The sequence below is a fragment of the Grus americana genome, chromosome 3, assembly GCF_028858705.1.
Source record: "Grus americana isolate bGruAme1 chromosome 3, bGruAme1.mat, whole genome shotgun sequence".
NCBI classification, from domain to species: domain Eukaryota; kingdom Metazoa; phylum Chordata; class Aves; order Gruiformes; family Gruidae; genus Grus; species Grus americana.
Window position 1 is genome coordinate 15,904,365 of NC_072854.1, and position 18,078 is coordinate 15,922,442.

General features: G+C 36.9%; 1 protein-coding gene across 4 annotated transcripts in view; it reads left to right on the forward strand.

Annotated features, from left to right (window-relative positions):
• Positions 1 to 18,078, forward strand: part of ROCK2 (Rho associated coiled-coil containing protein kinase 2) — a 104,862-nt gene that overhangs the window by 30,887 nt on the left and 55,897 nt on the right. For all 4 annotated transcript variants that reach the window (XM_054821630.1, XM_054821632.1, XM_054821631.1 and 1 more), the window contains exon 2: positions 12,074 to 12,155. In XM_054821630.1, coding sequence (XP_054677605.1) covers positions 12,074 to 12,155 — 82 coding nt within the window. The remainder of the gene's footprint in view (positions 1 to 12,073; positions 12,156 to 18,078) is intronic.

The window sequence follows — 18,078 nt, forward strand, 5'->3', positions numbered from 1 at the left end:
CTGCATATGCTCATGTCAAAGGTAATTGTAGCATCACAGAATAATTCAGCTTTGAAGGCCTCAGGAGGACATCTAGGTTCAACCGCTGCTCAAAGCAGCCTGTCCCAAGCGTGAATCTCGTCTCTTTTATACAGGACAGCCAGTTACGCAGTGGAGGGTTATTTTTTTTCCCCTACTTTTTTTCCCTTTTTCTTTTCTGGCAGGTATTTCAGAATAGGAAGTTTCTCCAAATTATTTTGGGTGACAATCATAATCTTTTTGTTACTGAGAAAAACACAGGAGATCAAACACTTCTAGTTGGATAATGTTCCTTTCCAGTCCTAGAGGCTGAGGCTAGTGACCTCTTAAATACCTTTTTATTATTGAAGTTGATAAAAAAACTTCAGTTTTTTGATAATACCTCATCATTATGGATTTTGTGTGTGATGGATCTACTCAGTCCCTAGAAGCCTATGTATTGAGTTTCAGCAGGAATCATCTAGAAAAGTTCCTGTTCTGCTTTAAAACCTAGAATGTTGCATTAGTAGTCCTGACACAGGAATTGGAATTGAAATGATATTTCTGTTATTTTACATATGTAAATACTAAAAACTATTTAAATATTTTAACACATTTACATGTAGGGTTTTTTTATGGGAAAATGCATTACCTGTTTGAGAGACAAAATTAATAGTGAATTTGACTGCAGTCTAGGGTCATCAGTGAAGTTTGCTTCCAGGATGCATGTTGGACTGTGGAGCAGTGTATTGCAATGTTTTTATTACTCCAAGTGAGTGTAAAGTTATGTATGAGATGGGAATTATGCTATGTGAACACACTGCTCTACTAAAAAAATCTAAAAAGCATTTCTTCGAATGGATTCTATAAAAATGTTTTTTCAAGTTGTATGCCCCTTTTTTGTCAATAATAGAGAAGATCTGTATTAACTAAGATGGTGAACAGATACAACTACTTTCAAGAATGTCAGTTAGACTTAAAAATAAGGCACTCATATTTCAAGAAAATACTGCATACCTTATTAAATAAATCAAAATCATTGTAAATAATTTACTTTATTAGAAAATCCATTTCTCTGAGAAAGCAAATTTTTTTTTTTTAGAGCTGCTTAGGTTTTTTTTTAGTTAAAATATAATCACCTTACCTATCAATAATGCATATATATTATTGCAAAAATAAAAACTTGTTTTCCTGATGTTGATGTTCTTTTGCCCCATATATTTTAGATATTGGTGATCGGTATAAATGGATATACATATTCATTTGTTTAAATTCCATTAATTTTTCTCCAGTGTTGTTAGGTAGCTACTCATGCAAAGATAATCTTAAAATAGTTGTTTTGTCCGTATTACCAGACAATAGATCAAGAGTAGTTTATGGTTGAACTAGGTCTTTTGGCTCATCACTATTTAAAATTAATTTTTGCCTCTTTTTTTTCCATGTCTGTTTAATCCTTCCTGCTGTCTCTTACCTGCAAGCTCCCTTCATTCCATTTTTACAACTGTTGACTTTTCCAGAAGTTTTCCACAAAGCACATCTATGTGTTAATATGTGAACAGCAGCTAAATTGTAGGACTCTCTCTGTTTTGACTATTTCTTTTTGGCTTGAATCGTTTCTCCCTTGGACTAGAAACCGTGCCTTTTTCTGCTAGCATATCGATCAGCACATCCTGATACCTGATGGATTGGTCTTGATATCTTGACCATAAAAAAAAAATAAAATCCATCTGCAGCAATAAGCATTCTGCATTTCTCTATACTGCATCCAAATTCTGTACTCCAATGTTAGATGTGATTTTGATTGCTTCAGTTTTATTCATCACTTTAACTCAAAATCTGAGCTCATGGAATTATGGTGGAGTACAGCACTTCTATTTTAAGAAATACATGGTGCAGCTGATTAGAATATGCTGCTGACATCAAATTTGAAGTTAGGCAGGAGATAACATGATAGGCAGGCTATTATTTATTGGGTTAGAAATGTTCGAAGGAGTGATTTTAAACAATTGCTGTTATTTTTAGGACAGGGAAATCTTGTAATCGTTTGTTCTGAACCAGTGATTAGAAAAAAACAAGTCCTTTATTACTTCTAGTCAATCATGCTTTTAGGGGAGGAGGATGCTAGATGGTATCTTGATTTTCCTTTCAAGCCTTCTTGTTTGCAATTCCAGTTACTGTAAAACAGATTGTTACAATTTTTATTATTTAATAAGTATACTTTTTTAGTTATTAGATTGTGTTCTTGCATCTTATTTATCCAAGACAGCTAAATAGATTAGTAAAAATATATCATATAATGCAACTATTTGCTTTATGTGAAAGAATATATAAGAAATATATTTATCCAAAAATAAGCTCACAGTGGAATCAAGGGATAAATGACTCTGGTACAACATGCAATGGCTGGTTGCTGAAATTAACTTCACAGACTGAACTGTTTGGAGGTACAAAAAGATAAATAGAATAATTTTCATGATGGAGAAGCAGGACTCTTATTTAAAATGAAACACGGATGGCCTTGTGGTCAAAACATGATTTTAAGAATAGACTGTACATCCGTCTCCTACTTCAACCACATATGAGCTCCCTGACCTTTTACCTGTGTTCCCAGTGTTACCTCCGACTCCTGTAGCTGTAGCCTTTGAAAGCTCTGTTTAGGAAAAGAGAAACGAATAAAAAGCTGTGTCTTGCATTTGGATTTTTATGAAACAGCAGGTGATTCCACTTTTTCAGGAAGTCAGAGAAACCATTCCAGGCACAGGTTTGTTTTCTGTGCGTTTGTAGATAGTCTTTTTGCAGTTCTAGTACTTGTACTGTTCTGCTTGATTGCTAGGGAAACCTTCATCTGAACGTCTGAACTGATGCATGAACGGCTTGCCGCGGGAGAGGAACAGTCAAAATTACCAGACTGGTTTTGTTCCCTTGTTAAGGAGTTAAACTTGCTATTAAAGGCCTTGGAGAATTCCAATTAATAGAAAATTATCTCCAGTGTTGTTTCAACAGGTTTGCGATACTGGGCTTCAGTGCACATTGATTTTTTTTTTCTTTTTTTTTTTCTTTTTTTTTTTTTGAAAGCAATACAAATTCTAAAATCGAAGATAGCTAAAGAACCTGGATATTTGCAGTGACTTCAGATGAAAGCAGATTATGCTGAACTACTGAATTTTCCATGGCTACAGTGATAACCAACAAGACATGCAAGACCAGTTTTATTAAGGCTATTAAGAAAATAGCAACAACTGATTTGGAGGAGAAAATGTGTGTTTTTGTAATGGTTAAGTGTTAATACATTGTTTTATTAAAATGAAAAATATTTTAGAGCTTAAGTTGTATATTCTCAGCTGCTGGCTCACTCCTCTTTCTCAGTCCTCTCTCCTTGGCTTAATTTACTGCTTTTGTGTGTTTCTTCAACTAATTTCTGAAGAGTTTCCAGGTAGGCTTGGAAGGAATTTCAGAGATCACTAGTAAAGTCCTCTTCATGGAGATAGGATACACAGTGGGCATCTACTGTAATAAATATTTCTCTTACTTGTGAAGGTGATTTATCAGCTTCGTTGGGTAGGTATATTATGTCAGTTCTTCACTACTGCTATTTAGAATTTTTTTCCTAATCTGTAACCTAAATCTTCACTCCTAATTCAGCTGATTTTTTACATTGTTTCTGGGGATGTGAGGAAACATCCGTCATCCTCATCATTGCTCATAACAGCTTCTTGTATTCTGAAAGAAGTTGTACTGTCTCCTCTTAGGCTAACCTTTTTTAAGAGTAAAATCGCTGGTCTTGACAGTCATCCGTAGCACAAATTGCGTGTCACCTCTCTGCTCTTGTTAACCTCTTTTCAGTTCTTTTCCAGCTTGTGTTTTGCAGTCTTCTCTATAGGGATTCACAAAGCTGGACTCAATATTCTGGCTTAGGCTATAACAATATCAGCAAATGGTTTCTGATCTTTCTTTACAAAAGAACATTAGTTCTCTCTGAGGTCCTTATACAATCAGCCTCCTGTTTATGCATCCTAGATGGGACTTCTAGTCTGTTGTAGCCCTGCATCTTTTTCTGTTATCTTCCTGTTTACTCATTATTTCCATTTTCATGTTCTGTGCATTTAATTTCTTTCAAAAGCATATGTTGGTGGGGATTTTTCCCCTCCCTTTGTGCTTATTCTTTGAGTTGCATCTGATTGGAATTTTTTTCAGATTTTTTCCTTCATTTTGAGATAATTTTAAATGCAATAAAAGGCATATGCTCAGAGCTCTGAACTTGGTATCATTTGCTGATTTGTAATTGTTCTTAATAGACAATTTTCTTATTCTGTTGCTTTATTGTGCTAATGAAAATATTCTGTAGAACTGGAACAGGACAAACCCAGGGGAATTTCTTTTTGACATACTTTTCCAACTCCTGATGATTATGAAACTCCTGATAATTACCTTTTGGACATTTTCTTCATGATTTCCTATACAGTATTTTTTTTTTTTACTTTGGTAATGAGAATCATGAGTCTTGTGTTTTATTCCTGTATTAAAATGCTTTGCTTTATTGATTACATAATATATTATGCCAGAAATCAGTTACATGACACTATTTTATTTTTGAGAAGAATACGAAAAAACTTAAACCCCGATCTTACATGTTAATCTCCTAGATGTTTACAAATTGATTAATGTCTTGTTCTAACTCCCTCTCCCTAAGTATTCTGATCTGTAGGTTGGAAAGCCCTCCCCCTTTTGATGATACTGCTTTCATTTGCCCTTTTCAGTCCTAATGACCTCTCCTGTTCTCCTGACTTCTCAAAGAAAATTGATTAAGACAGTGTCCTTAAATATTTTAGAGTGAATTTCAGTTGATCTTGCTGTCCTCGGCACATTTCTTAATGTACAGATTTTTTTTTTTCATTCTTATCCTTTGTAAGTATGTCCAGATATACAACATTATAAAAAAAAAGTTGAAGAAAGCACGGAAAACTTAAGCATTCTGTGCATTCTTTGTCTTTCTTAATGCTTAATGGACTTCTATTTTAATCATTCTTGTATAAAGTATTTTCCATTCTTTCCTCTTGTCCCTTGTAAACTACAACTCATACACCTTTGCCTTTCTGATCTTTATTTACATGCTTTTACTGTTTCATAGTGTTGTTCCTTAAAGTTCTTGTTGCATCTTGAACACAGTTTTGTGATTATTCTTTTGTTAGTGTTTAAGGATGAAACTATTTTTGGTCTGTTATCATCTTACCATTACAGTGGAACAGTCTGACACTGTCCGCGTCAGATAGCAAGGTAAATTGTATAAAACCATTAAAATATGCATGTAGGATGTAGCACATGAGATGACGGTCCTTGAGGAGTATTGCTAGTATGATGAAGAAAAATTTGCATTTATTAAATAGTAGACAACATTAAAATAATTTCATTCATTTAAATCATTTCAATATTTCTTTACCTCTATATATAGAAATCAGATTGCAGATAAAACCTGTTGTTAAGTATTTATTTATTTGTGGACAGGAACTGCTTTTAGGTTTCTAAACTGTACATAATACTGTAAAAACTTAAATCTTTTAATTGATGTAGAACTATTAACTTCTAGAATAGCAAGACATCTCAACAGTAAATATTGGCAGCATTATCATGTCCTGAATTATTTCTTCACATACTAATTATGCTTAAGTAAGAGAAAAATTAATTACAATGTATCCTAATGATCACTGAGTAGGATAAGCTTGGGAAAATGGTATATTTGCCTTATATGTGACCTTTCAGTTGTTTTTTGTATTGTAAAGCTTAGCAAGCTTTTAGCCTTTATATCCAAAGGTAGCTTCTATGATATGGAAAGAAGTAATTGCTCAGGAAAGACCAGAATTATTTAAAGGTCCATTTGGCATATGGAAGAATATAGTTGGGGGTTTAATCCTAATGAAGAGTCATTAGATGTTCAGTTCCCGTGTGCACAGACTTAGAAAGTTCTGCTTTAAAAAGCATGTGGGTCAAGTTAGAAAACTGTAATCTGAAGTTACAGACTCTTCTATCCTTATTTTCCACTGCAGCAGAGTTTATTAAATTTTATTTGAGGATTTGGAAGGCTGGCAAAGGGGAAAGGAATAGCGTTGTGGTTTTCTTAAGTGTAATGGTTTAGTGAACTTTTCATAGAATCATAGAATGGTTTGGGTTGGAAGGGACCTTCAAGGATCATCTAGTCCAACCCTGCTGCCATGGGCAGGAGCATCTTTCACTAGATCAGTTCACTCAGGTTTTCCAGTTATTGCAGAATTTATGAATTGTTTCCTGCGGGTACTAAGGAAGCAACTGATACGTCTTCTGTTCAGTTGTCCTACTTTTTGGTTTTGAGTTGCTTTACTTTTTTGTCATCATGAAGCTGAGGAATAAATTGAAGTAGCCAAAGCTGTTGTGACACCCTGTGGAGTTTACAAGTAAATATCAATGTTGGACAGGTTCAAACAGCAATTTTAATTTCAGAAATTGGACTTCAGTGGGATTGCTTGGAATTGACATTGAGGTGGTATTTAGAAGCTACCGTTATTTTTTCCTATTACAGCCCCTTTTGTCAGAGAAGAACATAAACATTTAGTTCCTGTACTTCCTGAACTTTTCTTGCCTGTTTTTTCTTCGGTTCATTCAGGTCTGTAACAGTATGAGCTGCTTGTTGGGAAGGCCAGGCTCCCTGTTGTCACCAGAGGTGGTTGCTGCTGCCAGAGCGGGCAGGATCTCTTCTCCTGGTATAGGAGATTGGGAAACAATCTGTAGAGAATGTTTTCACACGTTTGCCATGAGCAAAAGGCTTTTGATGGGGGCAGAGCTGTCTTTGCTAACAGTGTGTTTGTTTGGAAGCTGCTATTTTTGGCCTGTTAGCTTGTGAGCCTTCTGTAATAGCAGAAAGAGGAAGCGAACAGTGAAATCACTTTAATAACATATTTCCTGGTTGAAGTGACTTATCTGTGAGGCCTAGACAAAGGAGATGTCGTTTCCTGGATTACTTCTCTTCAATTTGAATGGTCTGCTTTACTGTGTAATCTTTTGACCCAGCTTCTTAATTGTAGTACAATTTTCATGTTAAGTAATGTAAACTAGGCCTTCTAATGAAAATGTAAAGCTTTAAGGAAATGCCTTTTGACAAAATGCTAATGTGCAAGACAGGTCTTTCATAAACTACATGTTGATATGAACTTGAAATCCCTTACCTTAAAGTTATGTTCAAGAGCGTAAAATCTTGTCTTTAAAAGAATATGATAGTGAGGTTTGTTCACAGAGATTAGGAAAAACATTGACATTCTTTCTGTTCCTCTTGATGGTGATACTAATCACTTCTCTTGGATGCCAGTTAGGATGCTTCCAAATAGTTAAGAATGGGCAGTTGCACTGTTCTCAAATTTCTGTTCATTAATAGCTAGTTGTGAAAATTGTTACCAGAAGTCCATGAAAAGGAGACAGAAAGACCTAATAAAAAAATCAGCTGCAAATATGATTCTCAGTTTTTATAGCCCACAAAAATGCTGTGGAATCGGGATGACACAGGGGAAAAAACAGTGACATCTGAAATGATAATATACAGCTCGGTTTAAATTGGAAGTTTTGGTTGTCTTGGACATTGTAATCCAAATTTACTAAAATGTCTGTCAAGGATGATAACTTTATTCTTTTCCCTAACTTTGTGCACAAGATGTAAGTAGAGCACTCTATACATGTTTTACTTGGTCAACCTCTAAAATATCTTTGCATGAAAAGCATTTCAGGTGTCCTTGCTTTCCCCCCCCCCAAAGAAATAAATAATAGGAAAAACAAAAAAAAACTTTATTGATTTGTGTTGGCAGAGTGCTTTTACATCTTCCTTAAAATGTCTACCCAGTTGTTAGTCATTATGAAAATACTATTTCAATAGAAATGAAAGAATGTAAAAGGAGTGATAATAAGGTATTAGACTGTGAAGAGAGAAATAGAGTAAGAAGGTGCTCAGAGCTCTAGGGAACTAGTTTTTATTTTTTAATCTGTGCTGTGGAAACGAGAACTGTAATTCATCAGAAAAAATATGCTCAGGACCAATTGTGAAACTAATTGCATTAAGGGATTCTAAAGAGTAAGAAAGACTTTTACTTTGATACTGTAAATTGATACTGTAAACTACAGTCATATATTAATGCAGTTATATTGCAAATATATTAATGTTATATTTGGAGTTAGGTGTTGTGTGTAGACTACCAGCTAATTGGAATTGAGACTTCATTGTGCTACGTAAAAATCGTAGTAGATGGCCCAGCTGCTGTCCATCAGGGCATTCAGTATGGTCCTTTTCTACATGTTGCAAGGTGAAGACCCGTATTTCTGCTGACACACTGTGCTACAGAATGAGATATCCTTTTTTAGAAGGCAGTGTTTGCTAGACTTTGGTATTACAGAGTCTATTACGTTATTTTGCAGGAAATCACCTCAAGTCAGAGTACTTTCCGTTGGATTTGTCCAGGTTATTGGGCAGTTCCTGTGCAATTCATGCAGTGACTAATCCATAATTATTTAGCAACTTTGTTGCTTTGGTTCAGTTTTATTGTGACTTTTGTAAAAATGTCATCAAATTTAAGAATAGGTACTAAGTCTTCTGTACCTCTGAAAGATGAGTACGATGTCCTAGTGCATCGCTCCTTTATCCTTAATGGGTCTTGCAGGAACAGTTATGGTCAAGGCTGAAATAATGCCTGTAAATATTGTTCTTAGAGTAACTAATGATTGATACTGTGTATTCTTCATTGACATCCCTATTTGCTTATTAACACTGTTTTATGTTTCTTTTTATAAGGAAGTTCTAAAATGTGATGTGTGAGACCTTCATGGCACAGTTCATGTTACATAGATTCAACAGTAAAATTCTACTTTTTCTCTGTGCAGCAGTGGAAATATTTTAGGTGTTACATCACAGAATGGTTGAGGTTGGCAAGGGCCTCCTGAGATCATCTAATCCTGTTTCCTGCTCAATGCAGGGTCAGCTACAGTAGATTGCCCAGGACCACATCCAGTCAGGTTTTAAATAGCTGTACTGATGGAGACACCACAACCTCTCTGGGCAACTTGTTCCAGTGCCTGACCACCCTCACAGGAAAAAAGTGTTGTGTCCAGATGGAATTTCATGTGCTTTACCTTGTGCCTGTTGTCTCTTGTCCTGTCAGCGAGCACTACCTTTTCTTCATTCCCTCCCATCAGGTACTGATACACATTGATAAGATCCCTTGCCCTGAGGCTTCTCCAGGCTGAAGAGTCCCAGCTCTCTGAGCCTTTCCTCTCACAAGAAATGCTCCAGTGCCTTAATCTTCATGGCCCTTTGCTTGACTTGCTCCACTAAGTTCCTGCCTTTCTTGGTTTAGGAAGCCCAGGAGTGGACACTGCACTCCAGGTGTGGCCTCACCAGTGCTGAGTAGAGAGGAAGGACCTTTACCTGCTGACAGTGCTTTCCCTAATGCAGCCCAGGAAGAGCCCTGCTCTCTCCTTGTTCACCACTCCAGCCACCTCATCATAGAATCAGCTTGTCAACCATTATTATTCCTTTGTAAATCCATGCTGGCTACTCCCAGTTGCCTTCTTGTCCTTTGTGTGTTTGGAAATGGTTTCCAGGAGCATTTTCTCCATCACCTTCCCAGGAATCAAGATGAAACTGGCTCACCTGCAGTTCTCTGAATCTTCCTTCTTGAAGACGGGAATGATGTTTGTTCTTTTCCAGTCTTCAGGAACCTTTCCCACTTGCCATTATCTTTCAGAGATTGAGAGTAGCCTCTCAATGACATCAGCCAGCTCCCTCAGCACTCATGGGTGCATCCTATCAGGGCCCATGGACTTCTGTACATCCAGTTTGTTTAAGTGCTCCTAGTCCTGGAGCACTTGGTCCTGGCACCTGGCCCTCCTCCACCAAGTCTAAGTCCTCCTAGCTCCAGACTTTTCCTCTGGTCTGAGGTGCCTGGGATTCCTGAAGGCTGGTCTTACCATTAAAGACTGAGGCAAAGAAGGCATTGGGTACCTTGGCCAATGTCCTTTGTCACCAGCTCCCCTGCCCCATTAAGCAACAGGCCCATTATATTCCTTAGTCTTCCTTTTGCTGCTTATGTATTTGTAGAACCCTTTCTTGATGCCCTTCACATCCTTCACCAGGTTGACCTCTGGGACAGCACTAGCTTTCCTAACCCTACCCCTGCATGATCAGACAGCAGGTGTCATCCTCCTGGGTCACTTTACCCCTTCTTCCACCTCTTCCTTTTCATGTCTGAGTTGAGTGGGGAGCTCCTTACTCATCCATGCAGGCCTCCTGCTGCCTTTTCTTGTTTTCCTGCTTACCCGGATGGACCTTTTTGGGTTTTTGCCTTTTTTGAAGTTTTATGCTTTATGCCATGTTTTAATGCATCTGTGAGGCTCTGATGTTTTATAATAGTTATGTCAAATATAATAAATGTAATCAACTTGTAACAGATGATTCTAATGAGATGCTAATTGCTGTTTCCCTATCAATTTAAAACACATAGTAAGGCAAGCTTGTATTCTGTGGCCTTTAGTAGCGGGAAATCATCTGGGTAGGAAATCACACAAATACATCTGGGGTTATTCCTCCTCAGATGCAGAACTTGGCATTTCCCCTTGTTGAACTTTGTCATGTTCTTCTCTCTCCGCTTCTCTAGCCTGTCAGGCATACCTTTGGGCATTTCTTGAGCAAGTCCTGTTTTCCATAGGGCCTAATGACTGCTCCTGCTACTTCCCAAGACACTTTCATTTGTTAGGAGGTAAAAAAAATAAATAAATCACAATTGAATCTCTTAATTTTGAAAATGTGCTTAATCCTTAACGTTTTTTGTGGTGTAAAGCAACATCTCCACAGATGAGGTAGCCTTATTTTTGTACATGCATATTGAGGACACTATGACATTCAAAATGTATTTAATAATCTTGGGCTTTGCCTTTAACTCTATCCAGGTAGATATATTATTCAAATGAGTATAATAATTTTAGTGAGATTTGCAACAGAAATGATCCCTTCCCATATATATTAAGAAAAAAAAAATAAAATCAGGAGGTTCTTAGCTATAGTTACTAAGACTGAAAAGCTGTCTAGTTCTATTGGCTGCCTATTAATAAATGTGCTGTGGTCTCTGACTTAAATCTCTGTGATGCCTGTCAAGGCTCAAAAACCTGAAGAAACAATCTCAGGATTTTGTTCTTAGAGCAATAAACAAAGGTACCAGTTCAGGCAGAACACTGGAGATGCTGGATATGAATGGAGTCCCTGACTCTTCTTAGTATCTGAAACTAATTTTTATTTTTGTTTGTGCTTGTGTAACTGGAAAGGGCTGTGTGTTTGGAAGAATATTTTTTTAAGTTTTTCTAGGTTGCTGAAAGGTGGAATTGAGTTAAGTCTTGTAAGAGGCGTTTAAAATACTATTTTTAGTTTAGATGTTGGTGATCTCATTCCTTGCCATTTTAAGAGGTCTCAATTGTTTTCTATGGAGGCATTGATAATTGGTAGCAGAATGGCATGTAGAGTTCTGGCTTGTCTTCTGTTGAGTCACTTAGAAAAAGTAATCTAATCTTGTGAGCTTGAATTATGTGGTGAATTGTTGTCTTAAGTTTAGGTCATGTCTTGCTTCCAAGAAGAAAAATGTGCAGTTGGTTTTTGAATATCCAGAATAAGAAGGTAGAGAGAATGTGATGAAAGCAATAATACAAACATAAAGTTTTTAAATATGTGGGAAAAGTGTAATGGAAATAAGAAAACCAGATTGAACTCAGTATCTTAAATCAGTGTTTAATGAGTAAGACTGCTTACTGGTTAAGATTAAACTACTACTCCAGTTTAAGTCCCAGTGCCACTAATGAATGGTAATGTATCTGTACTGTTTATAGATCAACTTGGAGCCAGCCAGTGTGTGTTAGCTCCTTTGCGGTGACTGGTTTATAAACACACTTGAGAGCTTGTTTGATTTGCCTACTAGGAATGTAATGCATGCTTGAATAATATATAATCAGTCTTAGTGTAGTAGTTTAAGAAAGTTGTTAACTGTGATTTGAACTCAATTAACTTATTTTTATTTCTTTTCAGGATGGCTTGAATTCTTTGGTCCTTGATCTGGATTATCCAGCACTGAGGAAGAACAAGAACATTGATAACTTCTTAAATAGATGTAAGTTACAAGTGGCCCTTAAACTAAGAGTGGTCAGAAATGCATTGCTAACTTTCATTTTGGTAATTTTGATAACTCTGAGCTTCTATATTCAGAAGGCTTTGGAGGACCATTTATTACAGAGAGGTTTTATTTTGGGGAGTCATTGTATTGCTGAAAATATGTTGGAAAATACCAGCTGTAGATTGTAATTTTTCCAACTACAGTTGGAAAAATCCTTTTATGTTATTGTTTTATCTTAATTATGTGCTGCGACATAATTTGCAAAGCATATCCCAGTTGTTATTCTTCAGAAATTAATTACTCAAAATGTCAACGTTGTATATACAGTCTTATTTAATCTGGCAGAAAAGCCTTCTGTTGATTTTTTTTAAAACTAAATTATTGTACCTTAAAATCTGTTGGTGCATTTTTGAACCTTCGTGTAAATGTTTGTGATTCTCCCCAAATTAATTGTAGACAGGATCTTGGAGTTTATTGTGCGTATGAAAACGTAACACTGTTACATCAGAGTAGCTGTATTTTGTCTTTTTAAAGTGTTTTCTATCCATGTGTATAAACATTTTTTTTTCTTGTAAAAGTAGTGGATTATTTGTTTTAAAATGTTCAGTAAGCCTTCTTGGAACAGCTATGTTTTGTAGTGAGCTTATTTTGAGATTTTTTTTATTTTTTATAAAAAACCGTATTATTAAAGAACTTCTCTTGCATATATTGAGGTTACTGTGGATGCAGTCTTATCAGCCACTCCTCTTTTGATTCTTAACTGGTAAGAGCCACGTGTGTCTGCCTTCTGTTGCTCTGTGACTCCTTTGAATATTCTTTCATGCTCCTCAGATAAATGGTGGCTGGTATAGTCATTTTTGGTGAATCCTTGTGTTTGGAAATCAGTGCTTCTTTGTGAGGTTTAGCAGAGCCCCATAGCTGGACATACAGCTTTACAGTTGCCAGTAAAGTCTCATTCAACAGAATAAATAAGAAACAGATTAGGAAGGATAGGCATACCTTGGGATTTCTCAGTTTGAGTTCAAAGGAATTCAAGCAGATATTTATGAAAGAAAGGGTCAGGAAACAGCATTTTAAGTAATTTTGGTACCTGCAACGTGAGGGAAAACCCTATCTACAGCAAATACGAAAATGATGTAAATGACAGTATCAGTAACTTTTATGAGCTGTTCAGATTCACCTTTACGCTACAGTACTATTTCTGCAGTAGGACAAAATTTGAAACCTTTTTCTAATCAGTAGACCAGTATCTTCTGGTATCCAGCTATTAAAAATAGCAACTATGGGAAAACAATTTAACCTTGGAAACAGGTTTTTGGGGTTTTTTTCTGCAGCCCCTGAACATTCTTGCTGTCTGTCTTTCCTTTTCTGAAGGCTGTTGCTCCTTCTACTCCTAGCTTCTCTCCCATTGTTGTAGTAAATATTATTAAGCATCTGACGTGGCCTGCAGGCTACCAGCAGTGGCAGAAACCCAAAAATATTCTTTGGTTCACAATTTTATTACTGCCTTTTTTTTATATTAGCTGACAGTTTACAGTTGAAATAACCTGATACTAGTTAAAGAAAATTCTGAGATGCATTACAAAAAAATTCACAGCAGTTAATTAAGAGTTTTCAGGGGTGCACTTCATCCTTACCTGTTGAACTTTTTAAAAAAAAAAGCAAGTTAAGAGCTGAGTATTTTGGCTCACACACTGTGAGGCTGTGCATCTCTTTTAAGAATCACCCATGTAACTTCGCTCCTGTTTCCGTACTGCCTGCGAGGGAATATCTTCTCTGATTGACTCTTAAAAAAAAAAAAATCTGAAATGAGAATTTTGTAAACATTTGAAACGTAATATTTTGGCATTGCAACTGAAAGAATCAGTCCTGCCACAGCCATTTGTTTCAAGGTCCTTTCCGACACAGGTGTTTGTGGTTTGTTATGAACCAGGTTGGGGAACCGAGCGGAATTGGTGCAAAGAGAGTGGTGGTTGGTTGGTTTGTTTCTTTTTGTTAAAACTAGTCAGGGAAAAGAAAAGCAAAGACTAGTTTCTGATTTTCATATTGTTTCACCAGTATTTGTGCTAGCACAAAGGGAGCTGCTCAGATGCAGGAAAAAACCAGGACGGTTGAGTTCTTATTGGCATTGCCATTTTATGTGATTTGAAGTTGCTGAACCCATGTTTCATGTCTTTTTGGAAACTGTTCCGAGGGTAGCAACTGTCAGTGAAAAGGAAGAGCGTACATGTGCTTGCTGAAGCCTCTTGCTACTGTGGACTTGCAAGAAGAGTTGGAAATAGTATTAAGAATTTATGAAACAGTAAGTTGTTGCTCTCTTAGGTTAAAAGAGCAGCGAGTTCTTGTCTCTTCTGATTTTTCTTGGCGTCTGAAGAGGTGTAGCAAATGCCTAGATGAGAGTTACTGTCAAAAGATTCTGACAGACTCTGATGAGCAGTTTTTGCTGGGGGCCTGGAGCCTGCAACCCTCCTCAAGGCTTCCTGAGGCAACTGCGAAGAGGTGGCAGGGCCGTCTTATGAGTTAGCACTCCATAGTGTGAAGTGAAGCTACTGAGGCGGAGTAGTTACTTACGGTTGTTTTAATCCGTATTACACAAATCTTCAAAAACTGTGGAGAACACTGCAATAATCATCACATTTTCAGTCAATTTAATCACTAGTTTATTCCACGATAACACTTTGAGATGGAAAATTTTTTTCCAACATATTCCCACGGGTTTGAATACACCCTACTTCAGACATACTGCAAATCATTACTAATCAGGTTCATGTTTTAATAATACCTTATTTTAAATTAAAAATGAAATCGTTTGCGTCTCAGCTGAGACATTAATTGATATTCAGCTCAACTCATAGTTTCAAGCTGAAACTCCAATATTTTAATTCATTTCACAAAGCTACAATTTATTAATTGCCCGTAACTATAGGAGTTTGTTATATCCCATTTCTGTGACCGCTTTGCAGAAGCTGCCTCTTCGTGTGTTTAATATGCAACAAACTTTTTCATTGCCTGCTTTCCCTTACTATTCTGATTTCTTGCTACTTTCTCCAAGGCATTTGAACCAAAGTAGAGCATGTATTCATCATGAGGCGCATAAGTATCTCATATAAAAGTACACTTAAGTATCTCCTGTGAAAGTACAACTATTCCTTTTCAGTCTTCTGTATTGCTTTAATCAGCTGTTAGGATTCTGGTTAAATTGCTGCTTTTTTGGTGTGTTCATGGGACAAGAAAGCATAACGTAATATTTAATTCCCAAAACAATGAGAGGAATCTCATAGTCCTCTGAGTGCAAAAACTAGCTTGCTTATTTTAGAAGAGAAGCTTGAGCTTTCTGGCATGGGCTTGGTGTAACAGATCTTTCTTGGTCTTTTTTTTTCCTCTTCTGCCATCAAGGCTATGACAGCAGGTTGAGTAAATTCTTCCAAGTCACTTTTACTGCCATCTGAGATTTACCAAGTGTTGAATCGTGTCTTAGTGGCTTGTGTCTTTTTTTGTGGTCTTCCCTGCATGTACTACATAGCCTGTTAGCTGTTTTAACTTCTGGGAGCAGAAAGTTAAATAATTAAGCAACGGTTTTAAGCAACAGTTAAAAATATTTAATCATTTATAATCTTATCATCAGGAATAGAAGGGCATGAAAAACAAATTTTGAGGAAGTCCAAACAGCAGCATGGGGTGTTGTGCCATCAGCAGGTCTGGTACAGTCCAGAAGCCTTGACCCCCTAAACGGATCAGTGACTTCCTATGCGTTTTCCAGCATCATTCAAAAACTGGAAACCTCTATTGTTAAAATGATTTGCTGATGATTTGGAGTGTAATGGCAATAGATGTATTTACAGTAGAAGGAACTTTTAGTACAAGTGTGTCACTTGTGCAGCAGCTTTGCTAATCCCCTGAACAAACTTCCTGGAAAGTTGTTTTGCCATTTTCCTCTCCAAGCAGACACTGCTAACTTAGAAGATTTATCTGTGAAGATGAACTTCTTGCAGAAGTAACAATTCTAGTTCCTTCCCTTATGTTTTGTTGTGTCGCTTGAAGTTGCTGAATCATATGCCAGCCATGCAGTTACCAGCAGAATTGCCTTATCTTGTATGGTGTTAAATGCCTATCATGACTGCAATTCTCTGTGCTCCATACTTCCTGTCAGTGACACAGATGAAATGTCAGATGTCAAGAAGAATCTTAGAGATTTAGTGCACTGTAGATTGAGTTAATGAGCTAATTGCCCTTCTGGTTTTCTCTTGGCTTCTTTAAGCCACTCCTTGCCCAGTCTTTGCAGTCACCTTGGCAGGTTGGGCTCCAGTTCCATTCTTAATAATAATTGTTTTGGTAAGAGTAACGATGGGAGAGGTATGAAATAAGAAACTTCTCCCAAGCAGAGCATGAATTACAGCTACAGTGTTTAAGACAGAATGTCTTAGATGTATAAACAAGTTACATGTCAGTGTTATTAACCACTTCTCCATTTGGGTACTTGGTAGATACAAAGCAATTCTGTTCTGCCATCAGGCTTACTTTCACTAAGTCAGAGATGCGTCCTCTGCAAGTCAGAGGACTGCTGCTGTTTCCCTGTCTTCTGCTCCTTTCATCTATGCAAGACAAAATACTTCTTGTGTCCCCCTTTCTTCTCTCTGGAGGGGGAAACGCTAGCCTGTCTGAAGCTATGCCTTCTAGTTTTTGCTGATTCTGCAAGGTCTCCAGCAGCTTTTTGTTCCTCACATACCTTTGACGAGATATTACGTATGCACTCCTAATAAATTCTGTCTTTCTGTTGTGCTTTTTGTTTGTTTTTGGGCGGGTGTGGGATTGCAGAACTTCCTGGCTGTACTTCAGTTTAACTTCTGGCTAGACTTTTGCCTAGGGCAGCAACTTTTGACTTAATGTACTCCATAGCAGCGCTTATTGACTGACTGTGTCTGCCCTGTGGGGATAAAATTGCACTCCCTTGCATTTTTATTCCTCTCATATACACACCCCAGAACTGCCTGATAGACTTTTTTTTTTTTTTAACTTTTCAGAAAATAACCTGGATATTAATTTTTTTTTTTTTTTTAAGAGCAGGAAAGCATGGTTTTCTCCTCCTCCCCATCCCCCCTTTACTCTTCTAGTCAGGTATTTATTCCATTTTCACCAGCGCTTGTAACCTTCATCCTCATTCTTGCTGCCAGCTGTCAGTGACTGATCCAAACGGTCTGCCCTTTCAGAAAGTGAGGCTTCATTTGTTTAAAGGTTATAGTGCCATTTTCAAGTAGTAAATCAAAAGCTGTCTTTAAACACTCTTGCTCTCCAGCATTCCTGGTCCTTCCGATGTTAAAGAAACCTGAGTCATAGGTGATGACATTCTCACATTTTAAGACTTTGACTTAAACGTCACAATATTTTTATAAGATTTTATTATATTCTGGGGAGTCCATTTAATGTCTTCCTTTAAAGCTGACATTTTTCTTTTTCTGGGCTTTGTGCAGTTGCAAATTCATGAGGCTGTAAGATACAATCTATGGTATCTGTGCATAGATACCACAAATGTACAAACTCATCTGTGTGAAACCTTGTGAAAATTCAGTCCTCTAGTAAAAGGATAGTGTTGGAAAGGCCTCCTGTGCCTTGAATTAGATCATGTTATGTGATATATGAAATAAATCATATGATCCAGCATGTTGCAATTATGACATTGCTTTTGGGTTTCCCTGAGCTTGCCTTCTTGCAGCCTGTTTGTTTGTTTGTTTGCTTCAGGTTAGTTCCATGCTTTGATTATCTGTTCCATATCTGTTAAATTTTATGACAAAATAGATAATCCATCTGTATAACTGATACCTCCACAACACCTGCATCCCTAAATGATGATGACTATTTTTAGCTAAGATTATTAAATCTTTTAGTAGAGCAGGTAGGATTTCCCCATACCTAGGATTTCACA